At 43.2% G+C, this 18,694-nt stretch overlaps 1 protein-coding gene across 1 annotated transcript in view; it reads left to right on the forward strand.

The window, feature by feature from the left end:
• Positions 1-18,694, forward strand: part of fut8a (fucosyltransferase 8a (alpha (1,6) fucosyltransferase)) — a 190,556-nt gene that overhangs the window by 162,288 nt on the left and 9,574 nt on the right. Inside the window, 5 exon segments of the mRNA XM_064953339.1 lie at positions 237-399; positions 698-812; positions 8,136-8,373; positions 16,154-16,217; positions 16,219-16,398. Of these exon segments, the coding sequence (XP_064809411.1) occupies positions 237-399; positions 698-812; positions 8,136-8,373; positions 16,154-16,217; positions 16,219-16,398 (760 nt within the window).

Here is an 18,694-nt window from a genome sequence, read left to right on the forward strand (position 1 = left end):
CCTGGAGCAGGTCTGAGGTTAAGTGCCTTGCTCAAGAGATCAGCTGTGTGTGGTGTGAGGTCCTGTGTGTTAAGCTGATCCAGGATCTGTGGGGCTACAGAAAATCTCAGCTGAGTGTGTGCATTATCTTGTTATCTTGTTTTCTCCCGAAATGCATTCCATTTAATCATAAAGATGTTTGAAAGAAACATACATTTCCCTCCTGTGAGTGACTGTGTTTATTTTGTTATTTCCAGGGCCAGGTAGGAACCAGGAGGAGCTGCGGAGGAAGATAGAGAACGGGGTGAAGGAGATTTGGTACTTTGTCCGCAGTGAGGTCAAGAAGCTGGGTCACATGGAGCAGGGGGACCTGCAGAAACACAGCGACACACTGCTGCAAGAGCTGGGACACCAGCAGAGGTACTGCACGCACGCACACACGCTCACTCACTCACTCACTCACTCACTCACTCACTTACTTACTTACTTACTTACTTACTTACTTAAGCCTTAGGCTTCTATAAAGAGCATAGACCCTTGATGAATGTCCTGCATCTCACTCGGTTTGGGGCTGGTTTTTCTGGGTCGCACCAGATGAGGCCGCACCAGAAAACACATGGATAACATATGTTACATAATGCACCTTGGAAGCCTTACAATGTTGTGGCCCAGCTGTGACCTCTAAGCCTGTGTTAATGTACTGTGTGTGTGACCCCAGGTCGATCATGACTGACCTGCACTACCTGAGCCAGGCTGATGGAGCAGGAGACTGGAGAGAGAAGGAGGCCAAGGACCTGTCTGACATGGTACAGAATAGGATCACATACCTCCAGGTAATGTTACTGTATGTCTACAACACAGTTCAACACCTAGTACCATACCAACAGTTATGTCTACGACACAGACCAACACCTAGTACCATACCAACAGTTATGTCTACAATACAGACCAACACCTAGTACCAGACCAACAGTTATGTCTACAATACAGACCAACACCTAGTACCATACCAACAGTTATGTCTACAATACAGACCAACACCTCGTACCAGACCAACAGTTATGTCTACAATACAGACCAACACCTAGTACCATACCAACAGTTATGTCTACAACACAGACCAACACCTAGTACCATACCAACAGTTATGTCTACAACACAGACCAACACCTAGTACCATACCAACAGTTATGTCTACAACACAGACCAACACCTAGTACCATACCAACAGTTATGTCTACAATACAGACCAACACCTAGTACCATACCAACAGTTATGTCTACAACACAGACCAACACCTAGTACCATACCAACAGTTATGTCTACAACACAGACCAACACCTAGTACCATACCAACAGTTATGTCTACAACACAGACCAACACCTAGTACCATACCAACAGTTATGTCTACAACACAGACCAACACCTAGTACCATACCAACAGTTATGTCTACAATACAGACCAACACCTAGTACCAGACCAACAGTTATGTCTACAATACAGACCAACACCTAGTACCATACCAACAGTTATGTCTACAACACAGACCAACACCTAGTACCATACCAACAGTTATGTCTACAACACAGACCAACACCTAGTACCATACCAACAGTTATGTCTACAACACAGACCAACACCTAGTACCATACCAACAGTTATGTCTACAACACAGACCAACACCTAGTACCATACCAACAGTTATGTCTACAACACAGTTCAACACCTAGTGCCATACCAACAGTTATGTCTACAACACAGACCAACACCTAGTACCATACCAACAGTTATGTCTACAACACAGACCAACACCTAGTACCATACCAACAGTTATGTCTATAACACAGACCAACACCTAGTACCATACCAACAGTTATGTCTACAATACAGACCAACACCTAGTACCATACCAACAGTTATGTCTACAATACAGACCAACCCCTAGTACCAGACCAACAGTTATGTCTACAACACAGACCAACAGTTATGTCTACAACACAGACCAACAGTTATGTCTACAACACAGACCAACAGTTATGTCTACAACACAGAGACCAACAGTTATGTCTACAACACAGTTCAACACCTAGTACCATACCAACAGTTATGTCTACAACACAGACCAACACCTAGTACCATACCAACAGTTATGTCTACAACACAGACCAACACCTAGTACCATACCAACAGTTATGTCTACAACACAGATCAACAGTTATGGTCTACAACACAGACCAACAGTTATGGTCTACAACACAGACCAACAGTTATGTCTACAACACAGTTCAACACCTAGTACCATACCAACAGTTATGTCTACAACACACACCAACAGTTATGGTCTACAACACAGACCAACAGTTATGTCTACAACACAGTTCAACACCTAGTACCATACCAACAGTTATGTCTACAACACAGACCAACACCTAGTACCAGACCAACAGTTATGTCTACAACACAGACCAACACCTAGTACCATACCAACAGTTATGTCTACAACACAGATCAACAGTTATGGTCTACAACACAGACCAACAGTTATGGTCTACAACACAGACCAACAGTTATGTCTACAACACAGTTCAACACCTAGTACCATACCAACAGTTATGTCTACAACACACACCAACAGTTATGTCTACAACACACACCAACAGTTATGTCTACAACACAGTTCAACACCTAGGACACATATGGAAGCCTTTTAGCCAACACCAGAGGCTGGTTAGGATCCATCCCACATGTTCCATGTGTGCATGGTGGTTTGTTGGCTCATCTATAATCCCACACTTGTGTATTCTTAACTTTAGCTGATGAATGAATCAACTTCTGACGGTCTGTAGTATGTGTGCTGAGTAGGCCGGTATGGAGATGCAGGTACAGGATATACCATTTAGCAGCCGCTTTTATCCAAAGCGACTTACGGTCATGCATACATTTTAATTTTGTGGTGGCCCTGGGATTCTAAGCCCTAGTTCTGGCGTTACAAGCACCATGCTCTACCAACTGAGCCATACAGGACCAGAGCTCCTCTCTGTCACTGGTACACATATACCCCTCTGTCGGTGTGTAACAGGATTCAGACAGCAAGTGGTGGGATGTGATTGTCGCCTCCCCTGTGAGTTAGGTTAATATCTGTAAGATGTTTTTCTCCCTCCTGACACACTTGTAATTATGTTGTTGTTGCCAGGCTTCATGACAACGTATCACTCAGTGTAACCATATTGAGAACCGTTCAACCTGCTTTCTGTCTTGTGAAGGAGCTGAGCTAGCTAGCTAGGTTATGCAACTATCTTTTCAGTATATAACACGAGAGTGCCAACTCAAACTGTTTTATATCATAGAAAGTGTGTATGTGTGCGTGCATGGGAGTGTGTGTGCGTCTGTGTTCGTGCATAGGAGTGTGTGTGTGTGCGTGTGCAGGAGTGTGTGTGTGTGCGTGTGTAGGAGTGTGTGTGCATGTGTGTGTATAGGCTAGTTAATGATACGTTTTGGACGATCATCAAACTGTCCCCTTTTCTTTTTATGTCAGATGATCTGCCACCATCCTCAGACAAATGCTTTTATTTTTGGTGTAATTGTCATGTCTGGAAAAGGCTTAAAATGAAGGTTAAAATCTAGGTCATGTGACATGATATCCCAAAACACAGGGCCCTAATTGATGAGGAATGTTGAGAGCAAAGTAGAGGTTGTTAATGAGTAATAATGAATCCCTCTGTGCTATTAATGTTAACTAGCTAGTGATTCACTTGATGTGTGGGTGGATTGGTCAGATAGCATATTGGCTGTGTGTGATGGAGGAGCAGTGATCTTGCCTGTCTCTCTGTTCCTACCTCAGCTATCCATCACCAGTCAATGGAAGGGGGCGATCCCTCTGCTGCTCTACCCCTTATATACTCTACACACACACAATCGCTCCTTCTATCTTTCTTTCTCTCACAGATCCCCAGTCCCCACCATACATCTCCTATCAGCTGCCAGTGACTGATGGTTGACCTTTCCATACCCCAACTCCATCCCACCCGCCTCCAGTCACAAACACACACAAAATCAAATCAAGTTGAAAAGAAGAATACAAATATACAGAATATTCCTAAACATGCATCTTGTATGCAACAAGGAACTAAAGTAATACTGCAAAAAAAAACACAACAAAAGAATATATCTTTGTGCCATAAGTGCAAAGCATTACTGTATGTTTAGGTCAAATCCAACACAACACATCACTGAGTAACTGCCTCCTTATTTTCAGGAATTGTGGTAGCTGTATCATGGTATGGGTATACTTGACATCGGCAAATACTGGGGAGTTTTTCAGGATGAAAAGAAACAGGATGGAGCTAAGCAAAGGCAAAATCCTAATGGAAAACGTGCTTCAGTCTGCTTTACACCAGAGACTGGGAGAGGAATTCACCTTTCAGTAGCAATAACCTACAACACAAAGACAGTGAATGTTCTTGATTGGCCAAGTAACAGTATTCCAGTCCCTGCTGCTGAAAAGCATCCTCATAGCATGATGCTGCCACCACCATGCTTCACAGTAGGGGTGGTGTTAGACAGGTGATAAGCTGTGCCTGGTTTTCTCCAGACATAGCGCTTTGCATTCAGGCCAAAGAGTTATATTTCTGTCTCAACAGACCACAGAATTGTTTGCCTTATGCTCTCAGAATCTTTCACGTTTCTTGTTGCAATCTCCAGGCCTGCTGCCATGTGCCTTTTTCTCAGACGTGGCTTCCATCTGGCCACTCTCACATAAACCCACATTGGTGAAGTACTGTACAGACAGCCAAGGAAGTCTGTAGTTCTGTCAGAGTGGTCATTGGGTTCATGGTCATCTCCCTGACCAAGGTCCTCTTGCCCGGTTGCTCAGTTTGGTTGGACGGCCTGCTCTTGGAGGTTAGTTCCAGATTTTTTGAAGACCACTGTGCTCTTGGAAACGTTCAACACTCTAGAAATTGTTTTATACCCTTCCCCAGATATATGCCTCATCACAGTTCTATCTCTGAGATCAAAGAACAGTTCCTTTGACTTTATGGTATAGTTTTCTCTGACATGCACTGTCAACTCTGACCTTATATATACAGGTGTGTTTCTTTATAAATCATGTCCAAACAATTGAATTGGCAACAGGTGGGCTCCAATCAAGTTGTAGTGACATCTGACGGATTCTCAAAGGAAAGGGGATGCTCCTGAGCTCAATGTGGACTGTCAAAGGAAATGGGATGCTGCTGAGCTCAATGTGGACTGTCAAAGGAAATGGGATGCTCCTGAGCTCAATGTGGACTGTCAAAGGAAATGGGATGCTCCTGAGCTCAATGTGGACTGTCAAAGGAAATGGGATGCTCCTGAGCTCAATGTGGACTGTCAAAGGAAAGGGGTGTGGATACATACAGTACCAGTCAAATGTTTTTGACACACCTACTCATTCCAGGGTTTTTCTTACATTTACATTTACATTTAAGTCATTTGGCAGACGCTCTTATCCAGAGCGACTTACAAATTGGTGAATTCACCTTATGACATCCAGTGGAACAGCCACTTTACAATAGTGCATCTAAATCATTTAAGGGGGGGGGGTGAGAAGGATAACTTTATCCTATCCTAGGTATTCCTTAAAGAGGTGGGGTTTCAGGTGTCTCCGGAAGGTGGTGATTGACTCCGCTGTCCTGGCGTCGTGAGGGAGTTTGTTCCACCATTCGGGGGCCAGAGCAGCGAACAGTTTTGACTGGGCTGAGCAGGAACTGTACTTCCTCAGTGGTAGGGAGGCGAGCAGGCCAGAGGTGGATGAACGCAGTGCCCTTGTTTGGGTGTAGGGCCTGATCAGAGCCTGGAGGTACTGCGGTGCCGTTCCCCTCACAGCTCCGTAGGCAAGCACCATGGTCTTGTAGTGGATGCGAGCTTCAACTGGAAGCCAGTGGAGAGAGCGGAGGAGCGGGGTGACGTGAGAGAACTTGGGAAGGTTGAACACCAGACGGGCTGCGGCGTTCTGGATGAGTTGTAGGGGTTTAATGGCACAGGCAGGGAGCCCAGCCAACAGCGAGTTGCAGTAATCCAGACGGGAGATGACAAGTGCCTGGATTAGGACCTGCGCCGCTTCCTGTGTGAGGCAGGGTCGTACTCTGCAGATGTTGTAGAGCATGAACCTACAGGAACGGGCCACCGCCTTGATGTTAGTTGAGAACGACAGGGTGTTGTCCAGGATCACGCCAAGGTTCTTAGCGCTCTGGGAGGAGGACACAATGGAGTTGTCAACCGTGATGGCGAGATCATGGAACGGGCAGTCCTTCCCCGGGAGGAAGAGCAGCTCCGTCTTGCCGAGGTTCAGCTTGAGGTGGTGATCCGTCATCCACACTGATATGTCTGCCAGACATGCAGAGATGCGATTCGCCACCTGGTCATCAGAAGGGGGAAAGGAGAAGATTAATTGTGTGTCGTCTGCATAGCAATGATAGGAGAGACCATGTGAGGTTATGACAGAGCCAAGTGACTTGGTGTATAGCGAGAATAGGAGAGGGCCTAGAACAGAGCCCTGGGGGACACCAGTGGTGAGAGCGCGTGGCGAGGAGACAGATTCTCGCCACGCCACCTGGTAGGAGCGACCTGTCAGGTAGGACGCAATCCAAGCGTGGGCCGCGCCGGAGATGCCCAACTCGGAGAGGGTGGAGAGGAGGATCTGATGGTTCACAGTATCGAAGGCAGCCGATAGGTCTAGAAGGATGAGAGCAGAGGAGAGAGAGTTAGCTTTAGCAGTGCGGAGCGCCTCCGTGATACAGAGAAGAGCAGTCTCAGTTGAATGACTAGTCTTGAAACCTGACTGATTTGGATCAAGAAGGTCATTCTGAGAGAGATAGCCGGAGAGCTGGCCAAGGACGGCACGTTCAAGAGTTTTGGAGAGAAAAGAAAGAAGGGATACTGGTCTGTAGTTGTTGACATCGGAGGGATCGAGTGTAGGTTTTTTCAGAAGGGGTGCAACTCTCGCTCTCTTTGAAGACGGAAGGGACGTAGCCAGCGGTCAGGGATGAGTTGATGAGCGAGGTGAGGTAAGGGAGAAGGTCTCCGGAAATGGTCTGGAGAAGTGAGGAGGGGATAGGGTCAAGCGGGCAGGTTGTTGGGCGGCCGGCCGTCACAAGAAGCGAGATTTCATCTGGAGAGAGAGGGGAGAAAGAGGTCAGAGCACAGGGTAGGGCAGTGTGAGCAGAACCAGCGGTGTCGTTTGACTTAGCAAACGAGGATCGGATGTCGTCGACCTTCTTTTCAAAATGGTTGACGAAGTCATCTGCAGAGAGGGAGGAGGGGGGGAGGGGGAGGAGGATTCAGGAGGGAGGAGAAGGTGGCAAAGAGCTTCCTAGGGTTAGAGGCAGATGCTTGGAATTTAGAGTGGTAGAAAGTGGCTTTAGCAGCAGAGACAGAGGAGGAAAATGTAGAGAGGAGGGAGTGAAAGGATGCCAGGTCCGCAGGGAGGCGATTTGTACTATTTTCTATATTGTAGAATAATTGTGAAGACATCAAAAGTGTTAAACAAATCAAAATATATTTTATATTTGAGATTCTTCAAAATAGCCACCATTTGCCTTGATGATAGCTTAGCACACTCTTGGCATTCTCTCCACTAGCTTCACCTGGAATGCTTGAATGAGTAGGTGTTCTAAAACTTTTGACCAGTAGTGCATATATAATGATGACAGACACACACCCCCCAGCCCCTACAGTCTCAGAGCTGTAATCCTAGATCTTAGTTAACATGTTGTCAACCTGATTAGTAGGATCAGGAGATGAGTTAAGAACATCACGTTAATGGATTCTGTCTTCAGACCCTCCCTGACTCCCTCCCCTCCTGCAGGACTGACGGACTAGAGTAGCAGAACAGAAAAAACAGACACATTGGTTTGAAGTATTAAATTGTAGGCAATGGGCTCAAATCCTTATTTCTGGGACAATGTGTCTGTCTGTCCGTCTGTCTCTCTATGGTCTCTATAAGAGAATATCCGGAACTCTGAAATACACTTTTGGCTCTGAAATGTGTGACAGTGTCTCGACTCTTTCATCTTCACCATAACTTTAGCTAACAAGGCACCTCAGGTCTCCCTGTGTTGTAACAACTGTAACAACTGTACCTCGTCTCTCCCCTTCTCCTCCCTTCTCGCCTCCAGAACCCCCAGGACTGCTCCAAGGCCAGGAAGCTGGTGTGTAACATCAACAAGGGCTGTGGCTACGGCTGCCAGCTGCACCATGTGGTCTACTGCTTCATGATCGCATACGGCACCCAGCGTACCCTCATCCTGGAGTCCCAAAACTGGCGCTACGCCACAGGCGGCTGGGAGACCGTCTTCCTCCCAGTCAGTCAGACATGCACCGACCGCACCGGGGTCACCACCGGACACTGGTCAGGTGAGTTGACCGTGACCTTTGATGAGGGGGTCGTGTCCATGGTAACATACTTCACACAGAGCACACGGTACCAAGTAACAGAATGACATTATACATCTGGTTCATTGTTTGTGGTACAGGGAGATTGATGATGACCATTGTACTGATTTGAGTCTGCCTCTGCTCTCTTTCATGCTTGAGAGAGAGACACACCAGTCCCAATGTGGAAATGTGACAACAGAGATATGTCATCCAGGCTGGGGAATTTCCTAAATAATCATTTATAAAGCCTTTTAATATTTATTCCAAGGCAGAGGTCGCTAATCCAGAGTAGTGGGGCCAAGGTACAGGATGGCAGGCAGGCTCAGGGTCAGGTCAGGCAGAAGTCGCTAATCCAGAGTAGTGGGGAAATGGTACAGGATGGCAGGCAGGTTCAGGGTCAGGTCAGGCAGAGGTCGCTTATCCAGAGTAGTGGGGAAATGGTACAGGACGGCAGGCAGGCTCAGGCTCAGGGTCAGGTCAGGCAGAGGTCGCTAATCCAGAGTAGTGGGGCAAAGGTACAGGACGGCAGGCAGGCTCAGGGTCAGGGTCAGGTCAGGCAGAGGTCGCTAATCCAGAGTAGTGGGGAAATGGTACAGGACGGCAGGCAGGCTCAGGGTCTGGGTCAGGTCAGGCAGAGGTCGCTAATCCAGAGTAGTGGGGCCAAGGTACAGGACGGCAGGCAGGCTCAGGGTCAGGGTCAGGTCAGGCAGAGGTCGCTAATCCAGAGTAGTGGGGCCAAGGTACAGGACGGCAGGCAGGCTCAGGGTTAGGTCAGGCAGAGGTCGCTAATCCAGAGTAGTGGGGAAATGGTACAGGACGGCAGGTGGGATCAGGGTCAGGTCAGGCAGAGGTCGCTAATCCAGAGTAGTGGGGAAATGGTACAGGACGGCAGGCGGGCTCAGGGTCAGGTCAGGCAGAGGTCGCTAATCCAGAGTAGTGGGGAAATGGTACAGGACGGCAGGCGGGATCAGTGTCAGGTCAGGCAGAGGTCGCTAATCCAGAGTAGTGGGGCCAAGGTACAGGACGGCAGGCAGGCTCAGGGTCAGGGTCAGGTCAGGCAGAGGTCGCTAATCCAGAGTAGTGGGGCCAAGGTACAGGACGGCAGGCAGGCTCAGGGTCAGGTCAGGCAGAGGTCGCTAATCCAGAGTAGTGGGGAAATGGTACAGGACGGCAGGTGGGATCAGGGTCAGGTCAGGCAGAGGTCGCTAATCCAGAGTAGTGGGGAAATGGTACAGGACGGCAGGCGGGCTCAGGGTCAGGTCAGGCAGAGGTCGCTAATCCAGAGTAGTGGGGAAATGGTACAGGACGGCAGGCGGGATCAGGGTCAGGTCAGGCAGAGGTCGCTAATCCAGAGTAGTGGGGAAATGGTACAGGATGGCAGGCGGGCTCAGGGTCAGGTCAGGCAGAGGTCGCTAATCCAGAGTAGTGGGGCAATGGTACAGGACGGCAGGCAGGTTCAGGGTCAGGTCAGGTCAGGCAGAGGTTGACTGTCTTTAATGGTTTTGTTTGGTGAAATATTCCAGTTCATTCGAAGCGACATTTCTTCTTTTCATTTCCTCTTTTTTATGACAACGAAAGCAGACATTCTCTTGTCTTCTCTCCATCCCTCTCTTCTCTCTCTACATCCCTCACACTCGTTCTTCCCTCCGTGGGGATGTCCCATTGTAAAAGTACCTCATTCATTTACATTTACATTTAAGTCATTTGGCAGACGCTCTTATCCAGAGCGACTTACAAATTGGTGAATTCACCTAATGACATCATTCATATTTCATTGACTTGATAAATGTGAAGTAAAACTGTTCTTGAGGCTAATTATTACTCTCTGTCAGAATGTGTCGTCAGCACTCCTACTCAAAGAAGGAGGGTCAAGGAGTACAATCAGTCTTAGCCATTTACTCTTTAGATATAGAAGAGTCATTAAAAGGCTTAGTCATAGTGATTTCCACCACTAGCAGTACTGCAGGTGTGACTCTGTTATCTGCTTTCACCTGTTGTACTTGTACACCCAACGCCCATGGATGTTGGAACTTTCATTGTTCCCACTGTAACTATAACTACTTGGATTGTTTGTAATTGTATTGTTCAGTGTCCTTTGAAGCTTCTCGAGTGGGGAAATGGTACAGGTAATGAGAACAGATGTATTTATCTGACTGATTTAAGAATGGTTGAATGGATAAAGACTGAAACTAGTTAGTCCAGATACTGTATGTTTGAGTGTTGTGTGGTGTTTAAATAATAAGAACTGGAAAACAGGATGTCCGAGGGCATTGGTTCCCAACCAGGGTTACTAGGACCCCTGGGGGCACTTGGCCTATCCACAGGGGGTACTTTAGAATACTCATGAGATCATAGTCCTATTGGTAAAATGCACATGAGGGGGTATTTTACTGGTAGATCAAAATTCAGATGGTGGTACACTAACCGAAAAAAGTTGGGAACCACTGTCCTAGGGGATACAGGCAGAACCAGTCAGCAGCAGTGTTAGTCTAGAGCAGTGGAGAGGAGAGAGAGAAACCTACCAAAAAACAGATTAGGCAACAACCAATTTAATCCCTTTTAGACTACTTCCTGGACAAAATGTTTCAATGTAATAGTGAAGGTGTAAACGTGGCAGTAGAAAACCTAAACAGTATATTTGACCTCCCAGCATCCCTATCAAAGCAAAAAAAATCAAGCAGAAAACCTAAGAACATTTAAAACAATGACAAATGGTTTGATGAAGAATGCAAAAACCTGAGAAAGAAATTCAGAAACCTGTCCAAACAAAAACATGAAGACCCAGAAAACCTGAGCCTACACTTTCACTATGGTGACTCACTAAAACAATGCAGAAATACGTCAGAAATCAGCTCAATGTAATTGAGGAATCGATAGCCTCTGACCACTTCTCGGGAAAATGGAAAACACTAAACAAACAACACGAAGAGTTATCTATCTAATATGGAGATGTATGTATGTATGTATGTATGTATGATGTATGTATCTACTTCTCCAATCTTTTTGGCCCTATAACAAAGAACAAAGAACAAACAGCAAAAAACATATACATGATCAAATACAAATGTTAGAATCAACTATTAAAGACTAACAGAACTCACTGGATTCTCCAATTACATTGAATGAACTTCAGGACAAAATACAAACCCTCCAACCCAAAAAAGCCTGTAATGTTGATGGTATCCTAAATTAAATGAAAAAATATACAGACCACAAATTCCAATTGGCTATACTTAAACTCTTTAACATTATCCTTAGCTCTGGCATCTTCCCCAATATTTGGAACTAAAGACTGATCACCCCAATCCACAAAAGTGGAAAAACAATTGACCCCAGTAACTACCGTGGGATATGCGTCAACAGCAACCTTGAGAAAATCCTCTGCATTGACATTAACCCAACGCTTGTACATTTCCTCAGTGAAAACAATGTACTGAGCAAAGGTCAAATTGACTTTTTACCAAATTACCGAATGACAGACCACGTGTTCACCCTGCTCACACTAATTGACAAACAAACAAACCAAAACAAAGGCAAAGTCTACAAATGCTTTGTTGATTTCAAAAAAGCTTTTGACTCAATTTGGCATGAGGGTCTGCTTTAGAAATTGATGGAAAGTGGTGTTGAGGGAAAACACACGACATTATAAAATCCAATCAACACAAACAACAATGTTGCAAAAAGCACACATTTCCTTCCACAGTGCCTTGGGATGGGACAGGGATGCAGCTTAAGCCCCACCCTCTTCAACATATACATCAACGAATTGGCGAGGACACTAGAACAGTCTGCAGCACCCGGCCTCACCCTACTAGAGTCAAATGTCTACTGTTTGCTGATGATCTGGTGCTTCTGTCCCCATCAAAGGAGGGCTTACAGCAGCACCTAGATCTTCTGCACAGTTTCTGTCAGACCTGGGCCTTGACAGTAAATCTCAGTAAGACAAAAATAATGGTGTTCCAAAAAAGGTCCAGTTGCCAGGACCACAAATACAAATTCCATCTAGTAAACATTGCCCGAGAGCACACAAACTATTCTTACCTTGGCCTAAACATCAGGGCCACAGGTAACTTCCACAAAGCTGTGAACAGTCAGAGAGATATGAGAGACAAGTTAAGAAGGGCCTTCTATAGCATCAAAAGGAACATAACATTTGGCATACCAATTAGGATCTGGCTAAAAATACTTGAATCAGTATAGAACCCATTGCCTTTTATGGTTGTGAGGTCTGGGGTCCGCTCACCAACAAAGAATTCACAAAATGGGACAAACACCAAATTGAGACTCTGCATGCAGAATTCTGCAAAAATATCCTCCGTGTACAATGTAAAACACCAAATAATGCATGCAGAGACAAATTTAGCCAATACCCGCTAATTATCAAAATCCAGAAAAGAGCCGTTCAATTCTACAACGAACTAAAAGGGAGTGATTCCTAAACCTTCCATAAAAAAGCTATCACCTACAGAGAGATGAACCTGGAGAAGAGTCCCAATAAGCAAGCTGGTCCTGGGGCTCTGTTCACAAACACAAACAGACCCCACAGAGCCCCAGGACAGCAACACAATTAGACAGATTGGCCCTGAACAGATAGTAGGCAATACCTGGCCACTGTGACTGACCCAAACTAAAGGAAAGCTTTGACTATGTACAGACTCAGTGTGCACAATGCCCTCAAACTGAGCTGCATTTCCTAACCTCATGCCAAATGTATAACCATATTAGAGACACATATTTCCCTCAGATTACACAGACCCGCAAAGAATTCAAAAACAAACGCAATTTTGATAAACTCTCATATCTATTGAGTGTAATGCCACAGTGTGCCATTTTACCAGGTAACTTGATTGAGACACATTCTCATTTACAGCAACAACCTGGGGAATAGTTACAGGAGAGAGGGGATCATTGAGCCAATTGTAAACTGTGGATGATTAGGTGCCATGCAGGCCAGGAATGTAGCCAGGACACCAGGGTTAACACCCCTACTTTTACAATAAGTGCCATGGGATCTTTGGTGATCACAGAGAGACAGGACACCTGTTTAACATCTCATCTGCAAGACAGCACCCTTCAGAGGGGAATGTCCCCCATCACTAACCTGGGGGATTAGAATATGTTTTATAGACCAGGGGAAAGGGTGCCTCCTAATGGCCTTCCAACACCACTTCCAGTAGCATCTGGTCTCCTATCCAGGGTCTGTATAATAGCCGTTGTTGGTGGAAGAAAGTGAGGACCAAGGTGCAGCGTGGTATGTGTCCATATTTATTCGAATGAACACGGAAATAACAAAATAACAAAGAGAATGACCGAAAACAGCTCTGGCTGGTGCAGACACACAACAGAAAACAGAAAATAATCACCCACGAAACACAATAGAAAACAGGCTACCTAAATATGGTTCTCATTCAGGGACAAAGATTGACAGCTGCCTCTGATTGAGAACCATACCAGGCCAAACACAGAAATATCAAATCATAGAAAAACTAACATAGACAACCCACCCAACTCACACCCTGACCATACTAAAACAAAGACGTAACAAAAGAACTAAGGTCATAACGTGACAGTCTGACCAGGATCAACCCTGCTTAACTTCAGAGGCAAGCCAGCAGTGGGATGCAGGGTGGTATGCTGTTGGCTCACAGCAGAAAGATTTGTGACCTGATGCCAAAAGAAAAGAGAAACCAGTGAAGAAGAAACACCATAGTAAATACAACCTATATTTATGGTTATTTATTATCCCTTTTGGACTTGGAACTATTTCCACATATGCCATTTGAAATGTGTTTATTATTTTGGAACTTTTGTGAGTGTAATGTTTACTGTAAATGTGTATTATTTATTATCTATTTCACTTGCTTTGGCAATGTAAACATGTGTTTCCATGCCACCTGAACTGAGAGAGGAGAGATGGATAGAACCACAGCAGAAGCTGAGACAGAGCTGCATTTTCTGACAAAATGTAAAAAATATGAAACCATTAGTTGTAACAGCGTTCTTCTTTGTTGAAAGAGAGTCGGACCGAAATGCAGCGTGGTGGTTACTCATGTCTTTAATGTAGAAGATAGCGATACATGAAATAACTTAAATAAATTCAAAACAACAAACGGAACGTGAAAACTAATTACAGCCTATCTGGTGAACACTACACAGAGACAGGAACAATCACCCACGAAATACAAAGTGAAACCCAGGCTACCTAAATACGGTTCCCAATCAGAGACAACGAGAATCACCTGACTCTGATTGAGAACCGCCTCAGGCACCAAGCCTATGCAACACCCCTACTCAGCCGCAATCCCAATAACTAAAAAACTCCACTACGAAATACAACAACATAAACCCATGTCACACCCTGGCCTGACCAACTAATTAACGAAAACACAAAATACTAAGACCAAGGCGTGACATTAGTGTCATTTCCCCAAATTTGAAACCCTTATTTTACCCTTGATTATTGTTGTTAATGTTGTCCTGTTGAAAATATTGATTATTATTATTTTAATTGTGTTAATATTGTAAATCTCAACATTGTGTGGAAGTGGAACACTTCTTCTCCCTGTGTTCTGCTGTTATGACATGCTCCTCATACCTCACTATGCTTCTCAGTGCATCTTTACTGCTACATGCATCAAAACATTTTACATTACATTTACATTTAAGTCATTTAGCAGACGCTCTTATCCAGAGCGACTTACAAATTGGTGAATTCACCTTCTGACATCCATTGGAACAGCCACTTTACAACAGTGCATCTAAATCATTTAAGGGGGGGGGTGAGAAGGATTACTTTATCCTATCCTAGGTATTCCTTGAAGAGGTGGGGTTTCAGGTGTCTCCGGAAGGTGGTGATTGACTCCGCTGTCCTCCATGCAGGAGGCTCAGGAGTTGAGAATTGATATCAATTCAATTCAGTCCTACTCTATCACTACCGACAGTATCTCCCTCTCTCTATCTCTCTCTATCTTTCTCGCTGTCTCCCCCACTCCACCCCTCTCTGTCTCCCCATCCCCTCTCTCTCCCCACCCCACCCCCTCTCAATTAAATTCAATTCAAGGGCTTTATTGGCATGGGAAACATGTGTTAACATTGCCAAAGCAAGTGAGGTAGATAATATATAAAGTGAATATATAAAGTGAAATAAACAATAAAAATTAACAGTAAACATTACACATACATAAGTTTCAAAACAATAAAGACATTCCAAATGTCGTATTCTATATATACAGTGTTTTAACAATGTACAAATGGTTAAAGGACACAAGATAAAATAAATAAGCATAAATATGGGTTGTATTCACAATGGTGTGTGTTCTTCACTGGTTGCCCTTTTCTCGTGGCAACAGGTCACAAATCTTGTTGCTGTGATGGCACTCTGTGGAATTTCACCCAGTAGATATGGCAGTTTATCAAAATTGTATTTGTTTTTGAATTCTTTGTGGATCTGTGTAATCTGAGGGAAATATGTCTCTCTAATATGGTCATACATTGGGCAGGAGGTTAGGAAGTGCAGCTCAGTTTCCACCTCATTTTGTGGGCAGTGAGCACATAGCCTGTCTTCTCTTGAGAGCCAAGTCTGCCTACGGCGGCCTTTCTGAATAGCAATGCTATGCTCACTGAGTCTGTACATAGTCAACGCTTTCCTTAATTTTGGGTCAGTCACAGTGGTCAGGTATTCTGCCGCTGTGTTCCCTCTCTACCTTCCCTTACACTCTTCATTACCCCCCCTCTCCCTCTCTACCTCTCTCCCCCCCAGGTGAGGCTAACGACAGAGACATCCAGGTGGTAGAGTTACCCATCGTTGACAGTCTCCACCCCCGCCCCCTACCTGCCTCTGGCTATCCCAGAGGACCTGGCCCAGCGCCTCCACCGGCTCCATGGAGACCCGTCCGTGTGGTGGGTGTCTCAGTTGGTCAAGTACCTGATCCGGCCCCAGGCCTGGCTGGAGAAAGAGATCCAGGATACCACCGCCAAACTGGGCTTCAGCCACCCCATCATAGGGTAGGTGGATGCAATAAACACACTAGAGTGCTACACAGATCTGTTTTTTGGCGCCGCACCCGCCCCACGTCGGCCACATCAATTCCAGCCCCACCCAATACCCGAGATCAGGACAGATTTCTGTCCACAACCCCACCAACCCAGTCTACGCACATAAAATTGTTCCGAAAGCAGATCCGTTAGCAGCCATATAACATAAATTATTGATTAATTGTGTTTATGACTCCAGGATATTAGGATATTATTATTATTATTATTAGGTTATTATTATTATTATTCCTATTACTTCTATTAGTATTATTATGACTAATACTATTATTATTATGTTATTATTATTATTATTATTATTATTATCCCTATTACTTCTATTAGTATTATTATGACTAATATTATTATTATTATTATCCCTATTACTTCTATTAGTATTATTATGACTAATATTATTAGTATTACTAGTATTATTGTTTTTATTGCTATTATTATTACTATTCGTATTATTATTATTACTATTGTTATTACTAGTATTATTATTATTAGTATTACTAGTATTATTTTTATTACTATCATTATTATTACCGCTATTAGTATTAGTAGTATTATTACTATTAGTATTATTAATATTATTATTATTATTACTATTATTACTATTATTATTATTGCTATTAGTATTATTAATATTATTATTATTACTATTACTACTATTGTTATTATTACTATTATTATTACCACTATTAGTATTAGTATTATTACCGCTATTAGTATTATTATTATTACTACTACTAGTATTATTAATATTATTATTATTACTATTATTACTATTATTATTACTATTATTATAATTACATTATTATTATTATTACTATTATTATTACTAGTATTATAATTACATTATTATTATTATTACTATTATTATTACTAGTATTACTATTAATATTATTATTATTATTACTATTATTATTATTACTATTATTATTATTACTATTGTTATAATTATAGTATTATTATTATTACTGTTATCATTATTATTACTATTATTATTATTACTAATAATAATAATAATATTACTATTATTACTGCGGTTAGTATTATTATTATTATTATTGCTATTATTATTATTACTATTAATACTATTAATATTAGGCTATTATTACTATTATTAATATTAGGCTATTATTATTACTAGTATTCTTACTTGTATTATTATTTTTAATAGGCTGTTATTACTATTATGTATTATTATTACTATTATTATTAGGCTGTTATTACTATTATGTATTATTATTATTAGGCTATTATTAGTATTCATATTATTGTTAGGCTATTATTAATATTCCCCTTCCCTATATTAATTATGAAAGGAAACAATGCCATGAAAAATAGCCTTCTTCTTTCAAAGACTCAATCATGGACACTCTTAAAGACATTTGTTGTTGTCTTTACCTTCTTGCCTTTTGTGCTGTTGTCTGTGCCTAATCATGTTTGTACCCTGTTTGTTTTGTGCTGCTACTGTGTTGTGCTGCTGCCATGTTGTGTTGCTACCATGTTGTTGTCATGTTGTGTTGCTACCATGCTATGTTGTCATGTGTTGCTTCCATACTATGTTGTTGTCTTAGGTATATCTTTATGTAGTGTTGTGTTGTCTCTTTTGTTGTGATGGGTGTTGTTGTCTTAGGTGTCTCTTTATATAGTGTTGTGTTGTCTCTCTTGTTGTGATGGGTGTTGTTGTCTTAGGTCTCTCTTTATATAGTGTTGTGTTGTCTCTCTTGTTGTGATGGGTGTTGTTGTCTTAGGTCTCTCTTTATGTAGTATTGTGTTGTCTCTTGTTGTGATGGGTGTTGTTGTCTTAGGTCTCTCTTTATGTCGTGTTGTGTTGTCTCTCTTGTTGTGATGGGTGTTGTTGTCTTAGGTCTCTCTTTATGTAGTGTTGTGTTGTCTCTTGTTGTGATGGGTGTTGTTGTCTTATGTCTCTCTTTATGTAGTGTTGTGTTGTCTCTCTTGTTGTGATGGGTGTTGTTGTCTTATGTCTCTCTTTATGTAGTGTTGTGTTGTCTCTCTTGTTGTGATGGGTGTTGTTGTCTTATGTCTCTCTTTATGTAGTGTTGTGTTGTCTCTTGTTGTGATGGGTGTTGTTGTCTTATGTCTCTCTTTATGTAGTGTTGTGTTGTCTCTCTTGTTGTGATGGGTGTTGTTGTCTTAGGTCTCTCTTTATGTAGTGTTGTGTTGTCTCTCTTGTTGTGATGGGTGTTGTTGTCTTATGTCTCTCTTTATGTAATGTTGTGTTGTCTCTCTTGTTGTG

The sequence above is a fragment of the Oncorhynchus masou genome, chromosome 32 (genome assembly GCF_036934945.1).
Source record: "Oncorhynchus masou masou isolate Uvic2021 chromosome 32, UVic_Omas_1.1, whole genome shotgun sequence".
NCBI lineage: Eukaryota > Metazoa > Chordata > Actinopteri > Salmoniformes > Salmonidae > Oncorhynchus > Oncorhynchus masou.